The following is a 24,761-nucleotide window of genomic DNA, read 5'->3' as shown; positions in this document are numbered from 1 at the left end:
TTCCCTCTTTCTTAAGGGCAGCTTCAATCCATTATCTACACAGTTTCAAAATGATCCTCTCAAAACATGAGTTGGATCATGCCACATTTCTGCTGACAGTTCTTCAATGGCTTGCCGATACTCTTGGAATAAAATCTAAATTCCTTATCTTGGACATCAAGACATGAACCTGCTTTCCATTCCCATCCACTTTACACCATGTTCCCTCTTGTCCTCTGCCCTGGGTCTTCCAGCACCACGTGTGCTCTGCTGCTTCAGAGCCTTTGCACTTACTGTTTTTCTGTCTGCAGTCTCTTCCCTGGCTGTTCACCAGGCTAGCCTTTCTTATCCTTCAGGTGGTAACTCTCAGTACCTCAGGGAGCACTTCTGTGGATAAAGTGAAGGTTCCTGTGGCCAGGATTCTCACCTGGCCCTGGTTGGCTAGGTCACTACACACATGTGGGCAATATGTTGTTATTGACTCTATATAAAGAGCTCTTGGTCAGTGCTCTGGGTGATATGGTGCATGGCTGCAAGGCTGCAAGAGAGCAGAGATGAGACTGGAGTAGTGGCATTACCCAGGACAGAGACTGAGATGGCTGCAGGGGTAGAGAGGCCCAGAGGCAGAGACCAGCTTGCTGCATGCAGACTCACTCTGAGTGGACAGCATTCTAGTGATTGACCTGCCACCATGGAAATAAGTTGGGTATAATCCTTTCACCCCAAGAACGTTCTACTGTCATTTCTTTGGTCACATTGAATCCATAGTGAACTTGCCCAGGGCTGAAACCCTCAAGTGAGACACTTGGTGAGATACTCCTTATTGTCCATGTGCCCACTGGCCTATGAGTCCTACAGACAGATATAACTCACCTCTGTGTATCTAATACAAATACATCATTGATTCACAGTGGAACTCAATACATATTTGTTGAATGAATGAATGAAAGAGCTCATGATTTGACATGTAGGCAGGGTATTATATTTGATTTTGTTTCCTCCAGTTTTTAATTTGATTTTAAAGAGCAATATGCCAATGACTTGTCTCCTGCCAACCTCCTTTTATTGTTAAATGAATGGAACAGTGGTTTATAGGAGAAAGTTAGATATGATAGATTAACTCCTCTGAGAATATGATTGTGGATAAAGTGAAGGTTCCTATGGCCAGGATCCTCACCTGAACCAAAACTACTTGACGATGTAACTGGCCTGCTGCTAGGCTACTGCTTTCACGCCTGTAGGCAATTAACTATTATTGACTGAGTCACTATATAAAGAGCTCTGCCCAGTGCTCTGGGCAGAGACAGAGATGATGGTGGATTACAGACCTACAGACTGCTGGACACCAACGCGATTCTAGTGCTTGACCTATCACTGAGACTAAAGCCTCATTAGTTTCAACCTATTGCTGGGAGAACAAAACCAGGTAGTAAAATTGGTTAAATTTAATTTTGGATTTGACTACCAAAAGCAAACACAACAAAAACAAAAATAAACAAGTGGGATGACATCAAACCAGAAAGCTTCTACATAGCAAAAGAAACCATCAACAAAATGAAAAGGCAACCAACTGAATGGGAGAAAATATTTGCAAATCATGTATCTGATAAGGGGCTAATATCCAAAATATATAAAGAACTCATACAACTCAATAGTAAAAAATGAACAAAAAAAATTTTTTTAATGGTCAGAGGATCTGAATAAACATTTCCCAAAGAAGATATACAGATGGCCAACAGACACATGAAAAGATGTTCAGCACCACAAATCAGGAAAATGCAAATCAAAACCACAATGAAATACCACTGCACACCTGTTAGCATGGCTATTATCAAAAAGACAAGAGATAGCAAATGCTGGTGAGGATGTGGAGAAAAGGGAACCTTGTGCACTGTTGGTGGGAATGTTTAAGTGGGTACAGCCACTATGGAAAACCACTGTGAAGGTTCCTCAAAAAATTACAAATAGAACAACCATATGATCCAGAAAATGCACTTCTGGGTGTTTATTCAAAGAAAATGGAAACCCTAACTTGAAAAGATGTATGTACCCCCTTGTTCATTGCAACACTATAATAGCCAAGTCATGGAAACAACCTCACTGTCCACTGATGAATGAAATAAATAAAATGTGGTGTATACACACACACACACACACACACACACACACACACACGAATATTATTCAGCCATAAAAAAGAAGAAAATCTTTCCATTTGTGACATGGGTGGATCTTGGGGCATAATGCTAAGTGAAATAAGTCAGAGAAAGACTAAGACCATATGATCTCACTTATATGTGGAATCTAGAAAAAATAAAAACAAAAAAACTGAGCTCATAGATACAGAGAACCGATTGGTAGTTGCGAGAGGCAGGGTCAGGGTGGTGGGCAAAGTGGGTGAAGGGGGTCCAGAGGTGCAAAAAAAAACCCCAAATTATAAAACTGTCAAATAAACAAATATGTTTTAATCTATTATAGCAACTTTTTCTCAGGTTGTAATATGAACAATATTTTTTCCTATTTGTTTTGAAATAACTCAAGCATTTATTAAATTACATTTAATTGAACAACATTACCAATTACATTTATAAGGAGTAACAAAGGAATAGTAAAGCTATATTTGAATAAAACTTCTCAATGCTAATTTTGAAACCTAATCAGAAAAAAATATAGTTTAGTACAATAGTGATCATTAAATACATATCATTAGTCTGTCTCTGTTATGAAAACATCCATCAATATTAAGTAAATGTATTCAACTGGTACTGGAAAACAAAATTCTATAAAAAATAATTACACTTTATCATTTCAACATTACAAATTTTTTAAAAACTATAGATATACCCTTTGGAGATAAGATGATCAAAATTACTTCCTGAGGCTATTTTTAAGAGGTTGTAAATGCTAAATAACAATCTTATGAAATAACCCAGGAGATAAAATTGTAGAGCTCTCGTCCTGAAGCTATTCTGAGGACCTTTAAGGGCCAAACAAAGATTTGTGAAATTCCCTAATATGGTCAAATGGGAAAAGGCTTAGAATGAGGACCAGGATCTTGACTTTTACGTCAGCTAATAAGCTAAGTGAACTGAGCTTATTAATCTTTATGGTCTCCAGTTTGCTTACTTGTGTGTTTTTGGAGTCACACTCTAGATCTAATTCTCTGTAATGTAGTGGCTTTTAAACTGCTGTGCAAAATTCCCCTATACTATAGAAACATTTCCAGCCCATAATTTCCTCAACTAATCAGCATTTTTACTACTATATATATATATAAAATATATATTACATATATAAATATCTTTGCATACTAGGTCAATCTCCCAACTGCACAAGAGATAGTAACTATTTCACATCTCACTGCCTGCATGGACAACAGTATTGTTGTTCAAAAGTCCTCATTATCGTAGTTAAAGAATGGACTAACTCTATCTGAAAAATTGATGGCAGTGCCCAGCCCAGAGACACACACATCCCAAAGATCTGCTCCATCTGTCCTGGAGAGAGTTGACTCTTGAGGAAAAGCCAGAGTGGATCTGATGGCCCTGCAATCTCCTAGAACTTTTGAAGGAAGTGATCCTGGTGGAGAGGCTGCCCTGGCTGTTCCAGCTGGAAGGTCCAGTGCTTGCGGGTAGATGGCCACTGGGGTGTTTTCAGAAGCATAGTTACACCCCGCGAGGCTCTTAACTTCCCGTACATTGTCACAGTATTTCAGGGCAGGGGGCTGGTAGGCCTGGTAGGACACTTTGGTGGTGGTGGTGATCACAGTCTGCAGGGCCGGAGGGCCCGCTGGGGGAGTGGTGAGGTACCTGCAAGGACGCTCTGGGTTATAATAAGGGCGAGTGGCCATGGCCTGGAACTGCCCATGTTCAGTCCTCTCCGCAGTGCCAGATTTCCCAAGAACTGGTTTCCAGCCATGTTGTTTACTGGTGAAATCAAAGCTTCTCTCAAAGCTGCTGTATGAGTTGACATCATATTGTAGTGCATTCAGATGAGACCAGTCTGTGTCATTAGGGATATTGCCGGAATCTTTATAAAGGGTGGGATATGGGCTCGAATTTGTGTAACCAGGGCCTGCCAATTCATAGCTGCACAGTGGCCTTGGCAAATAGATTCTTGGATTTAGATATTTCTGAAAAGTGGCTGGGTCACAGGTACCTCGGCACACATCAGAGTTTGGGGAGGAAAAGCAAGACTGCCCTGGAATAGGGATGCCAGTGTCAGTAATTAAGTCAAAGTCTTCTGGATTTTCCAGGGGAGGTACATTGTTAAAATGTCCACCGTTGCCTTGATTCCCTCCTACCTAAAAAAATGATATAAATTTTTATTTGTAGACAAAAATGTAAATGGCATGGGTACCCTCACTTGTAACAGCAGCCAGTCAACCAAATAAAGACACATCTCCATGTGGTGGGCTCTTCGGGCATGTGGCCTGGGGCCTGCCGGGCTGGAGTTCACTCAGGCATGCACACCATGCTGCTGGGTGGCGAGGCTCCCCGGTAGTTAGCCAGGGTGGGTCTGAGGGGCAGATGGTCCTGTTCTCTTCCATCCTATGTTCATAACAGGGGGTACTCAGGAGTCTCCACATAGACTTGGGGCAAATCCTGACTCTGTCCCTCACTGATTGAGCAAGTTATTTAACTTTTCTGAGCCTCAGATTCCTAATTCTTTAAATGGTCCTCAATAGTAGCAACCTCCTCTTAAGGTTTCTGTATGCATTTCATGTGTGAAACTCTTAGACCCCACGGGCTTGGCACATCGAATTGTCTCTAACAATGTCAGTTAGCTTATCCTCAGACTCACAATGTATGCCTGGCATGCTTTGGTTGAAAAGCCAAACTGGATTAAGTTGCCAAAAGAAATTTTATATGTTCTGTGTACATAATGTAATGGACCCTCTCAAGGATGCACGGTAAAGTCACTGCCAGGTGTGCACATATTTCTTCCTTTCTTACCATTGGATAATTGCCCTGCATCAGGATGTCAGCACACAGTCTCACTATATCACTGACTGTAGAGTTTGCTTGCTTTTTTTAAGAAGAATTAGAAATCTTATCCAAAATGTTGATTCAATGATATTTTGTTAGAGACATACAATTTTCACATATGACATTCCTATTTCACATAATTAATTAGCCATGTATTTCATGATGAAAATGAACGTAGAGCATAGTGTAATGTAAGCTCCCCATTACCTCTGGTTCTCGAATTCTCTTTTTCTGGGGCTGGTAAAAAGAGGCCATTTGTCTCTTGATAGCACTTCTTCTAGCTTCTGTCTCTGATTTACTTTCTGGTCTTGGGTGGTCGTGAACTCCCTTAGCCTGCATTTGTAGGAAATGAATCATTTATTTGTTCTTCTGAAAGCAGCTGGCAATGTTGGTCAGAAATTGGTTATGCCTTTCCCAGATTGTTGTTTATTTTTTCAATTGACAGAGAAAAAATTTTGAATAAAGCAGCATCGATAATAGCTCTCTTAAAGAATTACCTAACAATCCCTTCACCATATTAAATCAACTGTAACTATAATTTGGTTCCCTATCTCTCGTCCTTACAGAGCACACAGTAGTTGAGCTAATTCCTAAGAGCGTGGTGAGGCTCTGGGAACCCCAGCACCTCATATCTGGCTGCCGGAGCTGTATTTGGTTTTGGACGGAGTTCCTAAGGCACATGGCAGGTTGTTCCTATGGTCTGATGAAAATATCCATCAGGAACTGTGATGTCTCCCCACCTACCTGAAAAAATATCATGTTGCCATCAAGCCTCCAGAAGTTGGTTACAGGGTATCCGCTGTGCCCTCGACAGGGAATCAACTCCAAGGCAGAACTACAGTTGGGGCATGCTTTTTCTGCAAAGCCAGAGGGGGCGAAATATTAATAACAACGTAGACCCCAGACTCTTTTGGAAGAAGAAAGCCTATTCCCCATTCTGACCCCAAGACCCTTTTGAAGGCGGAAAGAGGAAACTAGGGACAAGGGAACTCCCGAGTGCAAGGCCAGCCCCATCCCGGCCCCGCCCTCACTCTGCTGCTTCAGCCGGGCTTTGTCGCAGATGGCGGGGCGCAGCTGCAGGCGGGAGCCATCCGGCAGGGTGCAGGCCCTGGCACACACCACCACACCCAGGCAGGACTTCTTGAGAATGTGGCCGTTGTGGTTGTTGGTGTTACGCATGGCCCAGCCGCTCAGGTGGCGCTGCGCCTTCTTCTCGTCGCTGCGGTAGATGAAGCGCACGTAGCCATCGGGCCATTCGCGGAAGTGGTCAAAGTGCCCTGGCGCCTGGAAAGCGCGCACAAAAGGGGGGTCAAGTTTATCAACCCTAAATCTGACACATCATATTTTTTATTTTCCCCAAGCACATTATAATAAAAACTGGTACTTTCTAACTCCAGAAATGTAAAACCTGGAAACTATGCTGTCACAAAATATCACTCGTCTTGTCTGTGTATGCCTGACAACTGGTTATTAATTGATGTTTATATAGTACTTACCTCCTAAATGCTGTCAGTGTATTAGTTCATCTAGCCTTCAAAACACACACAGACAATAGGTTACTATTATTATCCCCACTTAACTGAATAGTAAATGGAGGCCAGGGAGGTTAATTGATTTGCCCAAGGTCACACAGCTAGTAAGACCCCGATTTGAGCTCCAGCAGTTTCACCCCAGAACCTGTTCATATTACCATGTTACACCACTTGCTGGTGTGTTTAAAACTGAAAACATTTTCCAATTAAGTATCAAAGTACCAGGGCAAAAAGTGATTGGAATGCTCTATCACTGAAATGCAACTCAGTCTGTAAGATATGTACTCTACTTCGAGCCAGTGCTCTTTCTTCAGAAGCTCTTGGCTTCTCAAACCTGTCAGCACATGAGCAGTGATACTCAGAGGAACATCAGAGTGGTAAGAACAGCTTCCCTCCATCCTCCCCACTTAGATCTCCCAATTTGCAAGGGCTTTGTGAAGAAGGTAAATCGAGCATTGGGTGAAGCTCCTGAGCCCTGGATTCTCCCCAGAACGCTATGGATGGTCATTGTTCCCAACGAAGAGCCATGTGGCTGAAATAAAATTACACCTAAAATGCTGAGCACTGTTTTACTATTCATGTTTGGGGGTCTTTGTCCATATAATGCATTATTGATACTGTAATATCTTTGTCGTATATTAGTTTAATATAAAACTACCTTTTACCAAACACTATTTACCCAGGAGTCTCTAGGGCAGAGCTAGAGACAAACTAAGGCCCATGGGCCAAATCCAGCCTGCCACTCGTTTCCATGCAGCTCACAAGCTAAGAATTATTTGATATTTTAAAAAATGTAATGCTTGGTTCTTCAACGAACTGGAACAAATTGTTCAAAAATTCATATGGAACCACCAAAGACCCCAAATAGCCAAAGCAATCCTGAGAAGGAAGAATAAAGTGGGGGGGATCTTGCTCCCCAACCTCAATCTCTACTACAAAGCCACAGTAATCAAGAAAATTTGGTACTGGCACAAGAACAGACCCACAGAGCAGTGGAACAGAATAGAGAGTCCAGATATTAATCCAAATATATATGGTTAATAAATATATGATAAAGGAGCCATGGATATACAATGGGGAAATGATAGCCTCTTCAACAGTTGGTGTTGGCAAAACTGGACAGCTACCTGTAAGAGAATGAAACTGGATCATTGTCTAACCCCATACACAAAAGTAAATTCAAAATGGATCAAAGACCTGAATGTAAGTCATGAAACCGTAAAACTCTTAGAAAAAAACAGGCATAATCTCTTGGACATAAAAATGAGCGACTTCTTCATGAACATATTTCCCCGGGCAAGGGAAACAAAAGCAAAAATGAACAAGTGGGACTATATCAAGCTGAAAAGCTTCTGTACAGCAAAGGACACCATCAATAGAACAAAAAGATATCCTACAGTATGGGAGAATATATTCATAAATGACACATCCGATAAAGGGTTGACATCCAAAATATATAAAGAGCTCATGCACCTCAACAAACAAAAAGCAAATAATCCAATTAAAAAATGGGCAGAGGAGCTGAACAGACAGTTCTCCAAAGAAGAAATTCAGATGGCCAACAGACACATGAAAAGATGCTCCACATCGCTTGTCATCAGAGAAATGCAAATTAAAACCACAATGAGATATCACCTCACACCAGTAAGGATCACCACCATCCAAAAGACAAATACCTTGATTTAGGGAAGGTCACAAATGAAATGTATAATGATGTTTTATCAACTCTAGTTTATCTCAATGCTAGTATCTTGTTTTTTAAGTGAACAATTAAATTTAAGGGCTTTAGTAACACATAGACAATGTTGGTGAGGTTGTGGAGAAAGGGGAACCCTCCTACACTGCTGCTGGGAATGTAAATTAGTTCAACCATTGTGGAAAGCAGTATGGACGTTCCTCAAAAAGCTCAAAATAAAAATACCATTTGACTCAGGAATTCCACTTCTAGGAATTTACCCTAAGAATACAGCAGCCCAGTTTGAAAAGGACAGATGCACCCCTATGTTTATCACAGCACTATTTACAATAGCCAAGAAATGGAAGCAACCTAAGTGTCCATCAGTAGATGGATGGGTAAAGACGAGGTGGTACATATACACAATGGAATATTATTCAGCCATAAGAAGAAAAGAAATCCTACCATTTGCAACAACATGGATGGAGCTAGAGGGTATTATGCTCAGTGAAATAAGCCAGGCGGAGAAGGACAAGTACCAAATGATTTCACTCATATGTGGAGTATAAGAACAAAGAAAAAACTGAAGGAACAAAACAGCAACAGACTCACAGAATCCAGGAATGGACTAACAGTTACCAAAGGGAAAGGGACTGGGAAGGATGGGTGGGAAGGGAGGGATAAAGGTGGGGAAAAAGAAAGGGGGCATTACAATTAGCATGTATAGTGTGGGGGGGGCATGGGGAGGGCTGTGCGACACAGAGAAGACAAGTAGTGATTCTACAGCATCTTACTACACTGATGGACAGTGACTGTATTGGGGGGTTTGTGGGGGACTTGGAGAAGGGGGGAACCTAGTAAACATAATGTTCCTCATGTAGTTGTAGATTAATGATACCAAAAAAAACCCGAAATGCTTGGGAGAAAAAATCAAGAAAATTATATTTTGTAACACACGAAAATTATATGAAATCCACATTTCAGCATCCATGAATAAAATGGTTGGGACATGGCCATGTATGTTTGTCTACATATTGTCTATGGCTGTTTTCACACTGCAATGCAGAACTGAATTTTTGCCAAAGACAGTATGGCCCACAAAGCCACGTTATGCAGCATCTATAAGCCTCATAACAACTTTGCATGATGGGCATCTTCACTCTTATTTAATAGCTAAGTCATGGAAGTTAGGTAGATAACCTTCTACAGTAGCATGGCTGGGATTTAAATAGAAGATCTGTAGCAGCCAGGCCCCCTGGCTTTATTGGTATGATAGAGACTCAGAAGAGTATCACATAAGCCAGTTGCACCTTCTCCTCCTCCAGCACCCCAGGATAATTAGACCCATTTACAAAGCAAAAACATTCTTAACTGGACAATTCAGATGTGTGTACATCCTTGGTAACATACATTCTAATGGTAATAGGTTAACTGGCAATTTTATTTCTAAAACCACAGGGGTATTGTTTAAATAGTTATTATTACTAATAGGCATTATTTATCTTTTCTCAGAAATATAACTGACGTGAATTAATACCTTGACTTAGGGTAAGTCACAAGTGAAATGTATAATGATATTTTATCAACTCTAAATTTATCTCAATGCTAGTATCTTGTTTTTTAAGTGAACAATTCAATTTAAGGGCTTTAGTAACAAATAGATAATTTTCCAGAAGAAAGTATTTCTTTTGTGCTTCCCCGTGAGGGTACAGACGAAATTCCCATGTCTCACACCAGCTACCAAAGTAGTGAACTGACAAGACTGAATTTTTAAATCAAAGTGAGAAGGGAAGACTCTGGGGTTGGGTTTCATTTGCTCTCCTGGGTGGCACAGGCAAGCGCATGCACCTCCCATCCTGACCCCCCCCGAAAGATGACAGCAGATCCGGATGAGAGTTTAAGATTGTTATCTAGTTCCATCATGTCATAACAAGTAAGAAGTCTGAGATTAAGGCAAATTCAGGAGCTATCTCAAGGTCACACAGCCAATTTTGCTCTTTCTCCTTCAGTTAGCCAGGGCAGGCTAGGACCCTAAATTTCTGCACTTTTCTTTCTATATCCCAGTGCACCTGCCCGTCTGGGAAGTTACACACAATCACTGCTTAAGAACCAGTCTCCCAAAGGAAAAAATAATTCACAGTTATATAGGAAGTCTAGAAAATGCTTGAAGGGAGCCATCTTTTCGCTTTTTGGATGTGGCTCTTTTAAAGGAAAAATGACGGTTTCTGTGGACAGAAATCAATGAGAGTGAGATGCCCTTGCTGTTAGCCTTTGAACAAAATGCTACAGAGTGCCTCAAAAATAGGCAGCCTTTCAAACAAATAAAATGAACTTATTACAAATATGTACTTCCAAAAAAGCCCTGCTCTCTTTGAGAGGCTACACAACCTTGCTAATGAGTTGCTATCCTTCTCAATACCTATATGGCACACGGTGAATGCTGAATAAACACCAAGTCTCTTGTCCCTGTGCCACCACATTCCAGGATTCCACCTCTGCAAATGTTTGGGAGACCATTCCCACTCTCTGTCCACCTACACCCAGGGCTTTAAAGTCACTCAGGTTTTCCTTTCAACCAGTATGACCAAGCTGCCCAGTATGACCAAGCTGGATTTGGCTCCAAACCATTTTGTTCGATTAAAACAAACCAAAATAAAACAAAACAAATTTGCCCTAAAAGGTTGGCGATTTACTTGTCTTTGGAGAAGAAAGCTCAGAAGTTACATTCAAATGCGGATTCCCGAGGCTCCGTGGGCGCCTGTGGCCCGGTTAGCATGGCTGCGGAGCCTCCCAGGAGCCGGGCTTCATCCCGCAGCCGCGGGCGTCCGAACAGTGTCCTGGTTGTGCTGTTTGTTTAAGGTTCCGGTCACTGCGATCTACAGCCATACCTCATAGTTTTGCTGCATAAGAAGCAGTGGCATCTATCTACATTCGACAAGATTCTCCCCTACCTTTCTTGGGGTATTGAAAGCGTGGATAAAGGAGAGAATCACCTGTTTCTGTGCTGGTTAAAGGAGAGCGAGGGACGAGGAGGCGTCCTGCGCACCTGCCCACTGGGAACTTGGAGCCTGATTAACAGATCCCGTCGCTTTTGTTGTGTTTTCCGACAAGCGCAAGGAAAACGCTGGGAGAAGACATCTCTAAACCCAACTCTCCCTTAAGTACCCCCCAGGGAAGGACGCTGCTGTGCGTGGAGTCCCTCTCCATTTGAGGGCTCTCAGGGATGTGTAGGGGGGCTCTGCCCACAGTCCCTGAAAGGACTTGACTGCCTTCCCCCGCCCCTCCTGGGTGGACAGGGCCCCGGGCGCGCCCGACCTGCACGCACCTGCGGCATCTGCGGGTCGTTGATGTCCCAGCTGAGCTTCATCCCGGAGGACCACGCACAGTCCGCCGTCTGCCCCCCTTCCGCCAGCATCTGCCCCGCCTCGCCCCCGCGTTCTCCGCCAGAGATCCTGAAAGATGGGAGAAAACAGTCCTAGAGGTGCTCGGAGCGAGTTTTCCCTCTTTAATTAGGAAACAGAGAGATAGAGTGGAAAGATGGAGAGAGAGAGACAGAGAGGAAATTTCTTGAGAATCCCAGGAGCGCGGACAAGGGTCAGGGCTCGGGCGGAGCCCAGTTCTGGCCGCGGTGTGGACAGGTCCCCACGCGGCCCGCGGGGCCCCCGGCCGCGAGTCCAGCAGCGAAGCCACACCTCCCGCCGCTCCGCCTCTCCTCGCAGGCCCGCCAGGTCCGCAGCCCCGGGCGCCACGGCCGGGCACCCCCGCCCCTACAGAGCTGGGAACGCTGCGGCCGGCGGACCTGAGCCCTCAGAAGACCGACGCCAGAAGTTAAGGGGCGAGGGTGGGGGCGGGCAGGTTGGAAAGTCTCATCTAAGCTGAAAATCATTTCTCCCCCTACCCTCGCCCCGCCTCTGGGGTTTCGGATTGGGCGTGGATGGAGGCTTCGTAGACGGAGGCTTTCCAGCAAAGTCCCCCGAGAGCCCGTGCTCGTTCCCGGCACCGCGGGAACCGTACGTGGGACCCCCGGCCACCTCGCGCCCAGTCTGGATAACTGCGCCCGGGCCAGTAGCGCGGGGCCGGCCCTGTTCCGGCGCCCACTCCAGGCTTTTGCTGCAGCTGTTGTGCTTGTCCGGGGCTCTGTGCTCGGTTTGGCTTTTGGGGGTGACGTCCGAGTGGGTGCCAAAGGTCCCCATGTGCTCACGGGTGTAGGTGCACCCCTGCTCCCGGGGGCTCTGGAGGGAATTGGCCCACAGGGAAGAGGCCCGCAGAGTGAACCGGGTGCGGGGAGGAGCGGCAAGAGAGGTGAGCTAGAGGCAGGGGCAGGCGGTGGGAAGAGGCTAGCGCTCCGGCCCGGGCCCACTCCTGCCAGGGCTTCCTCCGAGCCCCATTTTTCTTGTCTGTTTAAACGAGGGATTGGGGTTCAGTGAGTTCCCAGTCACCATCCGCCTGAGAAATCTCCTTTATTGGTATTGTCACGGAAATACCACGACAAAATCGTTTGTACTCCCATTCGATCTGCGGAGGCTTTCTGGAGACTGCAGCAGCCGGGTGTGCACTCCCCGGGACTGAGACCAAGCCTTCTTCATCGGTTCATCCGTCTCATTTGGGTGATTCCGGTACCTGAAGGCGCCCAATAAAACAAATCGATTACAATGGCTTAAGTCGTTCTTTAGCTACCCTGGGCGGCGAGCCAAGATGGGTTTCCAGAATTTATCCGCTGTGCCTTTGTTCTGCGGACAGCATGCCTCGGCTCCCGGCCCTAGCCCGAAAAGAGGCGTCCCCTGAGGGCCCATCACTGTCGGAGGAGGATGTCCGGAACCTACATCCCTGCAGACCCTAGACGGCGCGCGCTAGACCTCCTTGGCATCGCCTAGCACGCATCCGGCGCATGGAGTGCCCCTGCGTGGGACCCGGCGAGGTGGGCGCCCCCGCCAGCACCTCCTGCAGCATTAGTCTGTGCCTTTGGCGAAAGGTGGAAAAAAGGAGATCCCAGACCATCGTCCATGCTCCCAGTCCTCTTAACCTCCCCGGTCAAGGGCACCGTCAGGCCTGTTGGAAAAGTCAGTCCATTCGTGCAGAACTTGTCAGGGCCACCAGCCACTGGCAGCCGACCGTAGAGAACGGCCGTGATGGAAAATGTCGGCTTCAGGCAATTCATGAATTTTCTTCTGTCCCTAGTTTCAAGCTGGGATTGTCTTCCCAAGCAGACGCTAAAAGTCCACGCAGGAGGCAGTGGCTTGCACATCGCCCCCAAGCCTCCTCTCCCACAAAGTTCTCTTCTGAACGGTCCTCTGGGTCAGGGTTTCCAATTAAAATCACGTTCATAGAGTTGCCACAAAGGCTTGTAAGGAAAGGAAGAGAGTATCCACTCTTCACCCACTAATTTTATCCACAGACTTTCTTCATACTGACTGTCAAAGTTCCCAGCAACTCCTGCTATTCAGCTTTTTATGCTCTTTTTTTAATCTTCCAAACATTAGAACTGACACTTCATTTTTTTATACAAATCGATATTTTAACTGTGATAGTTTAAGATAATGCATATTTTAAAAATATTTTGGAATATAACTTCAAAAATAATTTGAAATCACCTCTGAGAATGCCTAGAAATTCATTTCTGGTCTTACTGTAAACTTTGTTAAAACATTTCTTATCTCTGTAATTTTGAAATGTTCCTAGAGCATTCTTACCCTTCAAAAACATAAATACAATTTTTAAATGTTAAAGCCAAATCAATTAATCATATACTTTATTCTAAATAGATTTTGGTGTCCAAAGAAATGTCATAAACTTTCCATCACATTTATTTTGAGAAGAATTAAGATATATATTCCAATTTGCCCTATAATTATGCCTGGGTAAAACATGCTGGTAAAATAAATTAATCAAATATAAAAAATTTAATTATTAGTGGAGTTGTCTGTTACGTTATTCATTTCACCTGAAAATTTGAATGAATTAACAGCCATATAATTTGCAAGGATATTTTCCCCCAGAAGTCTGAAAGTAATTGATTATAAATTTTATCTAATATTAAGAAAATTTTAGTTTTATGTATATTATACTCACGATTTACTTCATTCTCTAAAATAAAATCTATTTAAACTATTTTGATTATTGTTATTCTTCGATTCTTTCTGCACTAATATTTGCATTGATTCAGAACACTTTATATTCACAACTGGCTCTTCTTTGATCACTATTTTGATATTTTAAAAGCCCATTAATTAAAAAGCAAAGGAAGGAACCTTTGAATTTACTATGTTTAGATTAAAATAGGTAATTATGTAAGCATATTTACATGATTTTTGCCAGGAAACGAATATAACGAGTTTTGAAATAATTACCATTTTGAATGGACTGGAGGTAGCATGCGCAGTCCTGGCTGACTAGTAGAAATTCTGGTTATATTACGTTTTGCTTTGTTGAAAACAAATATCTTGTATAAACGTCATGACACGAAATACCTGTAGCATCGAGTTATAATGCAAGTTGATTTTTACATAAAGAATGTTTGGATTTGAAGGTATTTTGTTTGTTAAGAAAATGCCAGTCCAATTTATTTTTTGCCGCCGTGGTCACGTAACAGGCCACCTACTGGCCTAAACTTGGCCATAGGGCACATTGTTGTCGGGTTAAAGCACTTGGCCAGAAAACAAGCAAGCTGCTTGAAAATTTTCCTTTTTCTGGTTTTGTTTTATTTTGACTGACTTCACCAAGGTATTAACAAAACACCTTTTGTGATAGGAATATTCTCTCACAATTTCAGGTATAAATCCGGTTCCTACGGGAAAAGTTCAACTTTAGTCTAAATCAATATCAATGGACAAAACAAAAAAACAAAAAAAACAAAACCCAGCTCAACCAGCTGTTGAACGTGAAGAGACAACTGCGGGTTCCGCCAAAGGGGCGCACCTGTCAATTTAGAATTCTCAGGCAAAAAATGTTTAAATGATGAAGTTCATTCACATCCTTTGAGTAAATGCTTTCTCCTAAAACGCGTGTGGGCGCCCAGGTGGCCTGGGCTTGACAGCTAGTTGCTTGCAAACTTATCTGTCGTCCCAAATACAGGGGTCCGGTAGATTTCGGGGGCGGGCGAATCAACTAGACTCCCCGGCGGAGACACGAATTCCAGACACTGGGCCCTCCAGGCCCGCGCCGCCGCGCCTCGCGACCGCGGGGGGCTCGGGCGGCGGAACCGAGGGGGCGGAGCGCCGCGCAACAGCTCGGCGGGGCGCGTGTACGCGGCGTCGGGCCGGGAGCCTCGGCATGGAGGCGGTGAGTGACCCCGAGAGGCCTGGGCACCCGTTCAGCCCACGCCTCCGCTCCGCAGTTCACCGGGAGCTCGAGGGTGTGCGGTCCGTCGGGCTCAGGGTGCAGAGCTTTGCGAGTTCGTCCGGAGACCTGGCGCGAGTTACAGCCCGGGCCGCCGAGGACGAGTCCTACGGGGGCCCTTTGAGCGCTCCAACCTCCGTATTTGCTTGGAGTTTTGGGGAGCTTTTATTGAGACAACGGGGCAGGATAGAAACTCTGGTTCCTGGCTAATAAAGCGCTCGGGGAAGGGAAAACTGGGGAATTAACGTTTGGAAAGCAATGAGATGGTTCTCAAGTTGCTGCGGACGTTTTCCCAGCCCGTTTTCTCTCGTGCTGTGCAGACGTTGCAGTGACGTTAACTCACGAGGGCCCCAGATCTGTGGTCCCAAGTGCTGGCCCTTCAGTTGGCAGCGCTGCGAATGATAATCCCTAAAACGGCCGTGGGCCCCGGGGTGGGGGTGGATTGGTACCACCTGTGCTCTACTTTTCAGCATTTAACTGAATACACTGCTGGTTAAAAAAATAAGCAAGTCTGCATTTGGGTTTTGAATTCACCCTATTTTTCATCCTTACAAATAATGATAATTTTGTAAAAGATGCTGACGTTGAGGATTTTGATCAGGTACATATAGAAGTAGATTGTTAGCCCAAGCTAGTTTTTTAAAAGCTATTTTAGAAAATATTTTAAATATTTTTTGTGTAGTATACTTTGTTAAATTGTTGGGATGATGTGAGCAGATGAGATGCTGTTATTTATTGTAGCAGAATATGTTGTGAAAACCAGCATCCTAGACTCAGGATCACTTCTTGAAACAAATAGCGTAACAATTTATTTACTAAATATTTTAAATTCTCTTGCGGTGGTTGTTGATATTTGATCCTTGGAATTTCAGTATAAGTCCTAGAGTCACATTTAAAATTCATATAAATCAGAAACACAGCTTAAACTCATGACCGGGCTTGAATGCACTTCTTAAAACTTTATTTTACAAGCTCTCATTCTAAAAATGGATCATTAATTCAAAGCCTTGTTCTATGTATGGTTGTCGCTATGTTTAAATTAGTCTATTTTGTGTGATTATTACTATGATGTTTGCATCTTGTGATGGTTTGGATTTGTCATAGAAAGTGCTAATGAAGGTTAGATAAAGTTTTTCTTTTTCCTTAAGTAATATCTTACGTAGACCTATACTCAGTGCCACAAGCAAGAAGTTTTTGTTCAGGAAAACAATATGAACCTTTTATTTTTAAAACAAAGTGCATTTCTTTGAAATACCTTTTTTTAAAAATATCTTTTTATCATACACAGGAAAAGGAAGTTCGTTTGCAGCCTTTTAAGGCAGAAGATGGAAGTGGAATGGCCGAGGCTGCTTTCTTTGTAAAAAATCAAGTTTCTTTTATGTTTTTGTGTGTCCTTCTACTTCTGTGTTTCCTGGGCTTACCTGCACAATTGTTCTTCTAATTGCTCAAGCCAGAGGCAGAGAAATCTGCTGATATCTCTTGCCGGATCTCCCACATCCTGTGTATCACCATGTCTTATCAATTTTACTTTCACTCTCATATTGATATCCTGGTCCAAGGTGCCAGGCACTCTTCTGGGTAGGTAGACAATATCAAAACAGGCACAATTCTTGCCCTCATGAGCTTACAGCTTGGCAGAGAGCCAAGAAACAGGTTACTGACCACAGAAACAGGGTATGGTGATGGAGAAGAGTTGAGGGTGGAGGAGAGCACTTGACTTATTTTAGATAAGATCCTGGAAAACCTTTCTGAAAAAGTTACACCGAGGCTGAGAGCTCAGGGGTGACAAGGCAGGTAGAAGGTGGTGGGGAGAAGCAGTTTAGGCATAAAACAGTCAGTGCAAAGGCCCTGAGGCAAGGAAGAGCTTGACTTAATTTGGAATTCTTAGCAGGGAAGTCAGGCAGAAGAAGCTGACAGATCAAATCATGCAGGCCAAGGCAAAGGGTTTGGGTTTATTCTGAAAACAGAGAACCAGGCAGAAGCCTGAGCTTTGGAGTAAGAGAATCTGCATGAATCTCACCTGGGTGATCTCATGCAAATTCTTCACCTTTCCCAGCCTTCCATTTTCCCCAGATAAAGGATCTAACCTCTCAGGGTGATGGCGAGACTAAACAAGAACATCTTCTGCACACTTAACACACTTGGCACGAAAAGGTTCACTGTGGTAACTTAAAGAAAGTATTCTGTTTAAGTGTTTAATTTCACATGCTGTCTCCCCATTTAAATCAGTGCAAAGAATAAGGGGAATTTTGGATTGTGTAAAGCAAAATGCCCCCTTATTCAAATAATATTATATATTGTAATTTAGCCTGTAGGATTGGACTGGATTTTTAAAACTAAAAAATCGTATCTTAATAGCATAGATATTTAAGGAAGTGTCTGTTATTCAAGTATGCCTTGGCTAAAGTTCAGGCAGAAAAGATCAGTTTCATTCCTTATGGTAATTTGCATATTTGTCAATGTCCATTATCTGTATTTATTAGTGTTGAATTCATTTTCTTCTATTGTGGACATTTATGTCACTTAATGAGTGATAATAGGCTTGAATTTTTTTAGCGTTTTAGAATTTCTAATATTACTGAGGATAAAGCCTATTCTCCCACAGATACCTGTAATTCACATGTTTTCTTTAAGTTAGTGATTCTCAAGCTTTAGATGCGGGAGAGTCACCTCAAGGGCTCCACCTCCTGAGTTTCTGATTCCTAACAAGTGCCCCAGTGATGCCTATGCTCCTGGTGGCCTAGGAACCACATTCTGCAAACTACTGTTCTTAAGCCCACAAACTCAATCATTGGCTAAATGAGTGTTTACTCTTCAAGATATAACTATTTTATATGTACCCCCTATTATTTCCACACTGAATTATTATTTATGATAATAGGAATATTACTATAAAATAAGTGTTCTTGGGGAAAAAAATAATTTGCAAACTATCCACTTTGCAGCTTCAATCACTTATCATTGGTACATTCCATGATAATGGATTTCAGAAGATACAAGAATATTTTCAACAGAAAGGAGGCCACATTCCTCAAAAATATAATCATCTTGTGTTATACCATCTTGACACATCAATAAGTGAGGCAAGTAAATTGTTTTTTTACCAAAATACTAATTGTAATTATTTGTAAGGCTTTCTTCCCCCAGTTTTATTGAGGTAGAATTGATGTATAAGCACTGTATGTTTAAGTGTACAACCTAATGATTTGACTTACACGTATCATGAGATGATTGCTACCATAAGTTAACATCCATCATCTCATACAGATAAAAAAAAGAAAAATGTAGTTTTGCCCCTTGTGATTAGAGCTTTTAGGATCTACTCTCAACTCTCTTTGTAAGGCTTTTCACTTAGTGTGGTCTAATACCTAGGAACTGGATAAAAGTGAATTTGAGCATGTTTCACTGTACCTGAAATGTATTCAGCGGTTCTTCATTGATGGCCTTAAAGAAGATGAGCCTCTGCTAATTCAGCAGGGACTGATTCCAAAGATAAGTGTCATATTTTAATTGTGTATGGCTTTGGGTAACTTAAAAAAACTGGAGTGGGTTCAGTTATCTAGTTAAGTTTGGCATTTTCTGGTCCTTTGAAATCAAATTTGAAAAGGAATTGGTAACCCTGCTTATTGCCCTTATCCAATCACAAATTAACATGTTTCCTGAGTATGTGCTGGGCAGGGCACTTGGGAATGTCAGACAGTCCCCCTTCTGAATGAATGAGATACAGCCCTCTTCCCCCTTTGACAAGCCATTGAATAATAGCATGTTTTTATCATTTGAGTGAATTTTACTTGGGGGATATAGGATGAGTAGAAAAGACTATTATACAGTACCCACCCCCATGACCAAAGACTTGAATTTTAATCGACATTATTAACAAGATTGGACCTAGGTAAATTATCATATACTTCCCCTTGCCACAGCCCACTTTTGCAACTTTCTAAAATCCCATTTGAATCTGAAAAGCCAAATGGCAAAAGTGTTTTTTGCTTATTCTAAGTCAGTCTAGTTATGAAATAATTTTATTCTGCTTTCTTATTAACCGAAAGATAACATGATGAATGCCTTTATCTGGCATCTGGAAGCCAAGCAGAGTTGTGACATCTCTGGCTGTATTTCTCTTCATGAGATTTCTGTAGTACTGACGTGACTTATTGGTGAAGAGATGGTGGGAGTTCCAGAGGCAGAAGGGGGATCTAGTTGGTAATAAAATCTTTGATTTACCCCTCTGGACACTAGTACCTGAAATGTATTAAAACCAGGTTGGGTCAACAAGATCTTTCTCTGCCCTTTTTTATTCTAAGATGCCTATCTGTGCATGTCCCCCTCCAGGAGATAAAGACTAAAACGCCAGGCTTCACCTGAGAGGAGTTACTCTCAGGGACTTTAAAAGAGTTTGGGAATCTAAGGATTGTGTATATGCAAACTATATCATTTCATTTTGCATTTAGCTCCATCTAACTCCCTGATACACTACATGTGCGGGTAACTGGAAGTCAGGGAGAGGAGATAGAACTTCAGAGGAAATGGAGCAGTATGTCCAAGGCATCACTTGGAACCTTAAGCTGATATTTGGGGGGAAGGGATGAGTTGGGATCTTCCCCAACCTGAACTTCCTATTTCGATTTAAGAATACCCTCCCAAGGTTTAAAGGATCACATCAGACCTCCACTGGAGTTTTGAAATCAAACAGAAATTTCCATATTCCACTGGAATTCTAAATTGGTGATAGAAATTTCATAACCACAATTTAGATACATTCAAAGCATGTACTATTATTTCATGTACATTTTCACTAATGAGAATAGATTGATATTATCAAAGTGGATGGGATATTAGATTCTATTACTTCTCAAATCAATTGCATTTGCATGTCAACACAAAATGTGTTGGGAAGCTATTCACAGAATAAAAATTTCCCACAGCAAGGAGCATATTTTATCTTGTACCCTAAGATCCAGGAGGATTAAGTGACTTGACCTATACCATATGCATGATGAGTAGTAAGTAGCTATTGCATCTATAAATAATTACGTCCTCTGGCTATGACACAGTTGTGAGGGCAGCTGGTGCCTCTGTTAGACTATGTATGATCATGGTCCATAAGTGGGTTCAGAGAGTGACTTCCTAGTCCCAAGTCTTGATCAAATAATGCATTTCCTTCACTTGTGTGTATCTATACTCAGCTCATATATTTTGGTGGGCTGGGAAAGGCTTAGGATTTGAGGGGATAAGTGAAATAGTGACAAAAATGTATTTAACAGCATAGAATTTTGAGTATGAATATAGGGAGGAAGAATATATCATGTTAGCAGTGAGTTCTGCTGTGGAGAGGGACATTTCTTCCTTGGACAGTTGGAGAAAAGTTTGCTTCAGAAGGCAGGTGATTCAGTCTAATGCAACTATTTATCTGGTTTGAGCTGCAAGAAACATCACTCGGAACATAGTAGTGGTGCTCACACCCTACTGTCCATTAGAATCACCTGGGGAGATTCCATAGCATGACCTGGGTCCCCTCACCCAAGATTCTGTGTTACTGGGTCTGCCATTGGTCCCAGGCACCAGGGCATTTCCTAATGTGCAGCCTAGGTTGAGAGCTGGAGTGTGCTGGGGCCTCAACTGCAAAGTGGACCAAATTCCCAAGGCCCATCTCCTGTAAGAGTTGTTCAGCACAGACTTACCTTGCTAACTTTGTGTTCAACTGATGATTTCTAACTGTGCATGCAGGATTTTTTTTTTTAAGAGTAACCTCTTAAGATAGCCTTTAACTTATCTTAAAGATGGCCTTTGCTTTATTGAATAAATATGTTCTAGGATTGTTTATAGAAGTTTATTTTAAATCATACCGATTTGAGAACTTAATGTGAACTAGGATATATGTTCCTGTGTGGAAAAAAAATCTCCAGTTAGCTGGAACCTTTTGGTAAAAGAAAGGTAGCCGGGCCGGAGGCTTATTTACTGGGCTAGCATACTTCTGGAATACTTTCCAAATTCTGCATTCCCTTTGATGTCTTGTTTTCTGCAGCTGCCCAGATAACAAGAATTTCTCCTGTGTTGGGGAGATTCATTTCCCTCTTACCCCTTGCTCACTAGTCCTTTATGTATTGCCTTTTGGCGTTGGTCCTGGCTGAGTCTCCAGTTCTTGCTGTTGTCTGACAATTTACTGCAACTCTGTAGCGGATGATTCCATGATGGAGTGTTGTAGATGGCGGCCTCAGAGCCAGGCCTGATGAAAGTGTTGTGGAGTGGAAAAAGGTCTTCGAATATATTCTGCTCTAGTGGAAGAAGCATTTGTGAAATTTTATCAACTAGACAGTAGTTGTTTGGTCATAAAGGGTTCTATCAGTGTTTCTTCTCTTGTGTACATGGTTTTCTGGTTTGAAAGAACAACGGGATTTCTGACCTCGGCAGAGCCAGCCTCAGACACGTCCCTGACGCAAGTTATAGAAGACTTCTTTGACACAGCATTGGTAAGGGGGGGTGATGCTTCGCTGAACAGATGCCATTGGCAATTTGCAGGAGTCGTCGTTTTTTATAAAACTTGCACTTTTCTAAGATGTGGGTTTTGCTAAAAGTCCCCCGTATGTTATTATGAGAATATTATATGAAATAGAAATGAACATTAATATATATAACCAATGTTAGAGAAAAACAAAGTGTTTTATTTTCGAACATGCAAATTTATTATCCACCTGATAAAGGGTGATAAGCTGACTTTAATAAAATGGTTGAAGATCAGATAAGATTTCTCTAAAATCTTTTTCTACTGTATAATAAGTTCAACTCCTGCCTGTTAGAGAAATTTCAGCATTAATGCATTAGTGTTTTAGGTTGTGATGCTTTTTAAAAATAATACCCAAGTAGTAAAAAAAACTTTGCTTTTTCCTTTTTATTAGATTATTTCCAGGAGGAGTAGAAGAGGTAAGTATGTTATTTACCACAAATTGACTATTTACTTTTCATTAGTAGAATATTCCGGCATAAAGAAAATATTTATCTAAGTGATGTATGAAAGTAAAGTGGGTTTAAATATTATGTTTGAATCTATTGACCATTCTCTGGTAGTCACATTGGGATGATGAAATTAATTTTGTTGTAAAGTATGTCTTAGTTTGTCTGAGGTACATTTTAATTTAGCTGCTCCTGTCCCCATTCTGCTATTTGGCACCATTTAGGTATGGATTATGATTTTTCTCAGTGGGTGTCTATGCAATGCAAGTGTATTGTGACCTGCATTTTCTGGAACTTGAAGCAGGCTGTAACTTGTCCTCTGCCCTGATTATAATTTCTGCAACGTTTATTGCTCGCATGGCTCTTTCAGTCTCTGCCTCTGTCTGCTGTGTAGGAGTCACGTCCTTGCTCTTTTTAGCATCAGTTTGATTCTTGTAAAATTGTGCTTTCAGGAAGAATTGAAATGCTGGGTTCCTTCATATTTGCCTTAGGATTTCTGGTGACAGAAAAGACTGTAAAGCATGTGATTCAACAGGAGGTGAGTTGCACATAACAGAACTAACCGCAGCTGCTCCAGAGACCTTAGAAGAGGTTGTACATGGGTCTCTTTGTTTCTTCCCCATGAATGCCTTCTCCAACTCTGAACAGGCTTTGAAGACCTTGAACGGCATTTTGCATGGTATACCCCAGGAAGAGAGAAAAAAATTCCCTTTGTCAGAAGGCCCCTGTCATCTAATGTAAGTGACCTTGTACTCAACGATGTCATGATGTCAGGGCAAACTCTCTGGACTGTTCCTCTGACTCTGTTCTCCTTAGACCTGACTATGTCAGTCCTACCTTCAGTAAATAGCCTTTTGTCCATCTGCTGTGGATCAGGCACTATGCTAAGCGGTGAAGAAGCACTGAAAACTTAGACTTTCTAAGCTCTTCTTTTTTACTGGTGTGGGTTGGTTTTGTTTGTTGCATTGTTTGTGGGGTGAAATACATTCTCAGGTTATGCACTAATTTTTTGTTGTGAATGCAAACTAAATTAGTGACTCATGGGACAGTGTTAAAGAGTACAGACTCCAGGTCTTCAAATCCTGGTTTTGCCACTTACATTAGTTGTGTCTTCTAGAGGACAGTCTTTCTGCCTCACTGTACCTCAGTTTCCTTGCCTGTAAAATGGAGCCAACAGTAATACCTGATCAATAGAGTTATTGTACAGGTTGAATCTGGCAATCCATTGAAGTGGTGAGCACATTACCTGGTGGAGAGTAAATGCTCAAAGGTTACCATTAGCTATACCAAGATGGCATGGAATTTGTATTGCTTTTCAAGTGACAGACCTTTTGTTTTTTGGTGACCCTGTCACAATTATGTAGTTCTTGGGACAATGAAATTTGGAGGTAAGGTTATAATGTGTGACCATGGAAAGAACAAAGCCAGCACCCTGTTCTGATATTTGAACCTAGACCTATGACTGTGTGCTAACCACTAGCCAGTATCGATGACATCGCTGTCTCGCACCATCATTCCTGTGACGTGCAGCCATGGCTGGAAGGGTGACTGAGTTTACCATAGTGTAGGTGTGATGGAGATGGTGGTAAGCCTGATGTGATAGCCAAGCTCACTGCTATCATGTTTGTCCATTTAACTAGTCTTTGCAGATTTTTCACTGAGTTTTTCCTTAAAAATATTTTTTAATACAGTAGTTTAACCATTACTCTTAATGGTGTATTTAGATTTGGAAGGCAGCTGACCTTATGTTTTCTTCTAAGCTTTCAAGTTAATCATATGACCCTACCTTACTGTATGTGTGTTTTAGAAAGTCTGGAATGTTCTGGACTTCAAGTGTAAAATCTACAAGCACAAAACAAGAGTATAGTTTTAAAGCTTCTATTTAATAGTAATAAATCAATCTGTTTACTATGAGAAACTGAACTACAAGATTTCTTGACAAATCGATTCTTTAAAAAGGAAGTTCAGATGTTAACAAAGATCAACATCACACTTGCTAGCACTTTATTAAAATTGTTAAATGAATATGCAATATGAAAGTCTGTGTTGGTTACAATAATGTAATAACTTGATCCTGTTACATCTGATAAATGATAAATTTATCAGTTCTTAAAATAAATCCAAAAAGCTCATATAGGAAAGACCCACAACACCTACTGTATCATTTCTTCCAGGCATCAAACTATGTTTAGACATCCTTACCAGCTGGTGAGGTCATTATAAAATTCCAGAATCCTAGCATTTGATGAATCCTCAGAGATGATCAGAATTGACAGGAGAAACAGAGCCTCAGAATGTATA

The 24,761-nt window shown here is 42.0% G+C and overlaps 2 protein-coding genes across 2 annotated transcripts in view; one reads left to right on the top strand and one right to left on the bottom strand.

Annotated features, from left to right (window-relative positions):
- Positions 1 to 3,367: 3,367 nt before the first annotated feature.
- GCM2 (glial cells missing transcription factor 2) lies at positions 3,368 to 12,967 on the bottom strand. Its single transcript, XM_036888762.2, has 9 exons — positions 12,852 to 12,967; positions 12,659 to 12,794; positions 12,084 to 12,481; positions 11,867 to 11,980; positions 11,500 to 11,626; positions 5,999 to 6,251; positions 5,712 to 5,824; positions 5,175 to 5,300; positions 3,368 to 4,282 (listed from the first exon to the last, which is right to left on the bottom strand). Exons 1-9 carry the CDS (start codon positions 12,965 to 12,967, stop codon positions 3,368 to 3,370), a joined length of 2,298 nt encoding a protein of 765 aa, XP_036744657.2.
- Positions 12,968 to 13,062: 95 nt separating this feature from the next.
- Positions 13,063 to 24,761, top strand: part of SYCP2L (synaptonemal complex protein 2 like) — a 95,528-nt gene continuing 83,829 nt past the window's right edge. The window contains exons 1-9 of the mRNA XM_036888761.2: positions 13,063 to 13,323; positions 15,246 to 15,647; positions 16,798 to 16,866; positions 18,455 to 18,592; positions 18,882 to 19,001; positions 21,875 to 21,979; positions 22,406 to 22,434; positions 22,917 to 22,998; positions 23,109 to 23,197. Of these exons, the coding sequence (XP_036744656.2) occupies positions 13,063 to 13,323; positions 15,246 to 15,647; positions 16,798 to 16,866; positions 18,455 to 18,592; positions 18,882 to 19,001; positions 21,875 to 21,979; positions 22,406 to 22,434; positions 22,917 to 22,998; positions 23,109 to 23,197 (1,295 nt within the window). The remainder of the gene's footprint in view (positions 13,324 to 15,245; positions 15,648 to 16,797; positions 16,867 to 18,454; positions 18,593 to 18,881; positions 19,002 to 21,874; positions 21,980 to 22,405; positions 22,435 to 22,916; positions 22,999 to 23,108; positions 23,198 to 24,761) is intronic.

Source organism: Manis pentadactyla, chromosome 16 (genome assembly GCF_030020395.1).
Source record: "Manis pentadactyla isolate mManPen7 chromosome 16, mManPen7.hap1, whole genome shotgun sequence".
NCBI lineage: Eukaryota > Metazoa > Chordata > Mammalia > Pholidota > Manidae > Manis > Manis pentadactyla.
This window is presented reverse-complemented; position numbering and strand designations above follow the sequence as displayed.

Bases quoted from the DNA above. Each gene is read 5' to 3' on its own strand.
- GCM2 (XM_036888762.2), bottom strand. From the start codon at position 12,967: ATGGGCCCTCAGGGGACGCCTCTTTTCGGGCTAGGGCCGGGAGCCGAG. The intron at 12,795-12,851 runs GTAGCTAAAGAA...GGGCGCCTTCAG, and splicing joins ATCTTGGCTCGCCGCCCAGG to GTACCGGAATCACCCAAATG. The intron at 6,252-11,499 runs GTGCGTGCAGGT...CGCGCTTTCCAG, and splicing joins ACGACCCGCAGATGCCGCAG to GCGCCAGGGCACTTTGACCA.